Genomic DNA, 3,014 nt, shown 5'->3' on the forward strand with positions numbered 1-3,014 from the left:
CCCAGAATTGGGCTTCCAGAGAAAAGGGCAGGAAAGAGGCCTGGGGACGGGGGGCAGGGGCAATGAGGCAACAAGACCGAGGCAAGTTCAATCATGCTGATGCTGTCCTGGGCCTGGGGTCACTTCAGTCTCACCCACATACCTGTCAGCTCAGGGAGCCTGGCCCAGCCATGCCCAGCCAGGCTGGAGAGAAGGCGTGGGCCAGGAGAGAAGAGCTGCAGGTGTTTGCTCTGAGAATGTGCCCAGGGAAGCCCGCCTGTCCGCCTGCCACCCACCCACCCAATCACTCTCGCTTGGCTCATTGGCTCAGAAAGCCCCACCCAGCATGGGAGTGAGGAACAAAAGCTGCCTCTGGGAGGCCCTGAGGCAGACAGACAAGCCCAGGGACAGGAGAGCACCTGCTGGACCCGAGACGGGTGAGGACCAAATAGGGCAGGCGACTGGACTGGGAGGCAAGGGACCGGCTGGGCTGAGGACAGCCAAGGGATCTGGGGCTGTGGGCTGGGCTTCAGGGAGGAGGCCAGAGGGGCCAGAGGGTCAGGGTCCCTGGAGCAACCCCTGGGAAGCTTCAAGGAAGGGAAGGACTGTCCTGCCAGACCAAAAGGAGTCCAGAGGACCAGAGAAGAGACAAGAGGAAGGATCAGGAAGAAATGAGGTTACAATTCAGTTTTTAAAATGTCTATCGTGTGTTCTCCGGGCCAGGCCCAGTGCTGGGTCCTGGGGAGACAGGGATGAATGAGATTTACAGTCCTCCCTCCAGGTGCTGACAGTCTGGTAAGAAAGACAGGTAAATAGACCATCTGAGCACAGGTGATGCATCCTGCCGTGAAACTCAGAGGACAGTGCTCAGAAAGTGTCCCAGGGCTAGGATGTCTGAAGAGGCTGAGAGCTGAATCAGGGACAGGGGAGGGCAGGGCTTAGAGATGGAACATGATGGGAACTCCAGATAAGGGGGTGTGGAGTTTAGGGTGTACCAGACAGGGGCCTGATGGAAATAATTGGAGACTCGCCTAGAAAACAGCCACTAAGCAGGTAGGGGCGGGCTTTGGGGGGTGGTTTGAGATCCCTGACAGAAAAAAATGGGGCACAGACCATGCCAGAATCCCACTTATGTTCCTTCCCAAGTCCCTTCCTGAAGCCAGAATAGTTAGAATTCCAGAGGAAGCCACTGTGGTCGAGACAGTCAGCCCTGGGGCCCCAGCACCAATGCGGCAGGGTTGCAGGGGTGATGCCAAGCCACCGTGGTTCCAAAGAGCTTCTGTTTAGTTTGGGAGGGAACGTTGGGGCTGGGAACCTTCCTGGAGCCAGAGAGGAGGAATAAGAGTGGAGATTGTTCCAGGATCGACCAAGGGGCTGATGTGAACTTGCCAAGCACAGGGCCATGCTCATGTTGGCATTCGGTAAAAGTTAACCGAATCTGACAGCTGATAGAGCCATGTTCCCACCCCTCTTACCCTGGTCCAGCCCCGGCAGCTGATGGGAGAGCAGATCATCCAATCCACACCTTCTTACTACCTCTTAGGAAGTCATGTGGCTGCAGGGCTGACCCTTGGGGTAAAAGAGGTTGGCTGGCATATCCATGTAGGATAACTATCTTCACACGTATCTATTGCTTTGTAGAATAAAATAGACCGTGATTTAGGAACCTGAAGACCAAGGGTCAAGACCAGCTCTGCTACTCCAGCTGCAGGGCCTTGGGCAGGTGCCTCTAGGCCTTAGTTTACTCCCTGTGAAATGGGGACAATGGCAATCCCTCCCCCAACAAGTCACTGTGAGTGAGGACATGATGACAGGGTGGTTGTGAACGGTCTTGTCGATTGCGCCATCATTAAGGGTGCCCATTTCCAGGTTCTCCCAGGCCTCGTGGCTCCCAAGGCCTGCGTAGCTGGCACCCAGGTGTAGACCCGTCCACGTGAGCTGCCGAGGACACAGCCGGCATGAACTGGGCATTTTTGCAGGGCCTCCTGAGTGGCGTGAACAAGTACTCCACGGCGCTGAGCCGCATCTGGTTGTCGGTGGTCTTCATCTTCCGCGTGCTGGTGTACGTGGTGGCAGCCGAGGAGGTGTGGGACGATGAGCAGAAGGACTTCATCTGCAACACCAAGCAGCCAGGCTGTCCCAACGTCTGCTACGATGAGTTCTTCCCCGTGTCCCACGTGCGCCTCTGGGCCCTGCAGCTCATCCTGGTCACGTGCCCCTCGCTGCTCGTGGTCATGCACGTGGCCTACCGCGAGGAACGCGAGCGGAGGCATCGCCTGAAGCACGGGCCCAACGCCCCGTCCCTGTACGACAACCCGAGCAAGAAGCGGGGTGGGCTCTGGTGGACATACTTGCTGAGCCTCATCTTCAAGGCCGCTGTCGACTCCGGCTTCCTCTACATCTTCCACCGCCTCTACCAGGATTATGACATGCCCCGCGTGGTGGCCTGCTCCGTGTCACCCTGCCCCCACACTGTGGACTGTTACATCTCCCGCCCGACAGAGAAGAAGGTCTTCACCTACTTCATGGTGACCACAGCTGCCATCTGCATCCTGCTCAATCTCAGTGAGGTCTTCTACCTGGTGGGCAAGAAGTGCCTGGAGGTCTTCAGTCCCAGGCGCCGGCGGTCTCGGCGCCAGGGTCATCTACCTGATACGTGCCCACCATATGTCCTCTCCCAGAAAGGGAACCCCCAAGATGAGAACTCTGTCTTAACGAAGGCTGGGTCAGCCCCTATGGCTGTAGATGGGTACCCATAACCTGCAAGATTGGTGGATAGGATCACCAGGTCCCCCCACCTGTTCCCTGAGACCACCCAGGAAAACAGGCAAGGGCAGTCGTGTCTTTTCTGCAGCAGGGCCACTGAGGAGGGTGGCTGTGGGGGCTCAGGACACACCCAGGGGCCAGTGCAGGGAGCAGTTTGGTCCCTGGGTCACGAGCCTCAGGGAAGGGAGGTTGATGGCTGGTGGGGATTTTGTATATGGCAATAGGGACATCAAAACCCTTAATAAATATGATTTTCCCAATACTTTGCA

At 57.2% G+C, this 3,014-nt stretch overlaps 1 protein-coding gene across 1 annotated transcript; it reads left to right on the forward strand.

Annotated features, from left to right (window-relative positions):
- Positions 1–1,937: 1,937 nt before the first annotated feature.
- On the forward strand, positions 1,938–2,738 carry GJB4 (gap junction protein beta 4). Its single transcript, XM_063106613.1, has one exon. It carries the CDS (start codon positions 1,938–1,940, stop codon positions 2,736–2,738), a length of 801 nt encoding a protein of 266 aa, XP_062962683.1.
- Positions 2,739–3,014: the final 276 nt, after the last annotated feature.

Source organism: Cynocephalus volans, chromosome 8 (genome assembly GCF_027409185.1).
Source record: "Cynocephalus volans isolate mCynVol1 chromosome 8, mCynVol1.pri, whole genome shotgun sequence".
Lineage (NCBI taxonomy): Eukaryota > Metazoa > Chordata > Mammalia > Dermoptera > Cynocephalidae > Cynocephalus > Cynocephalus volans.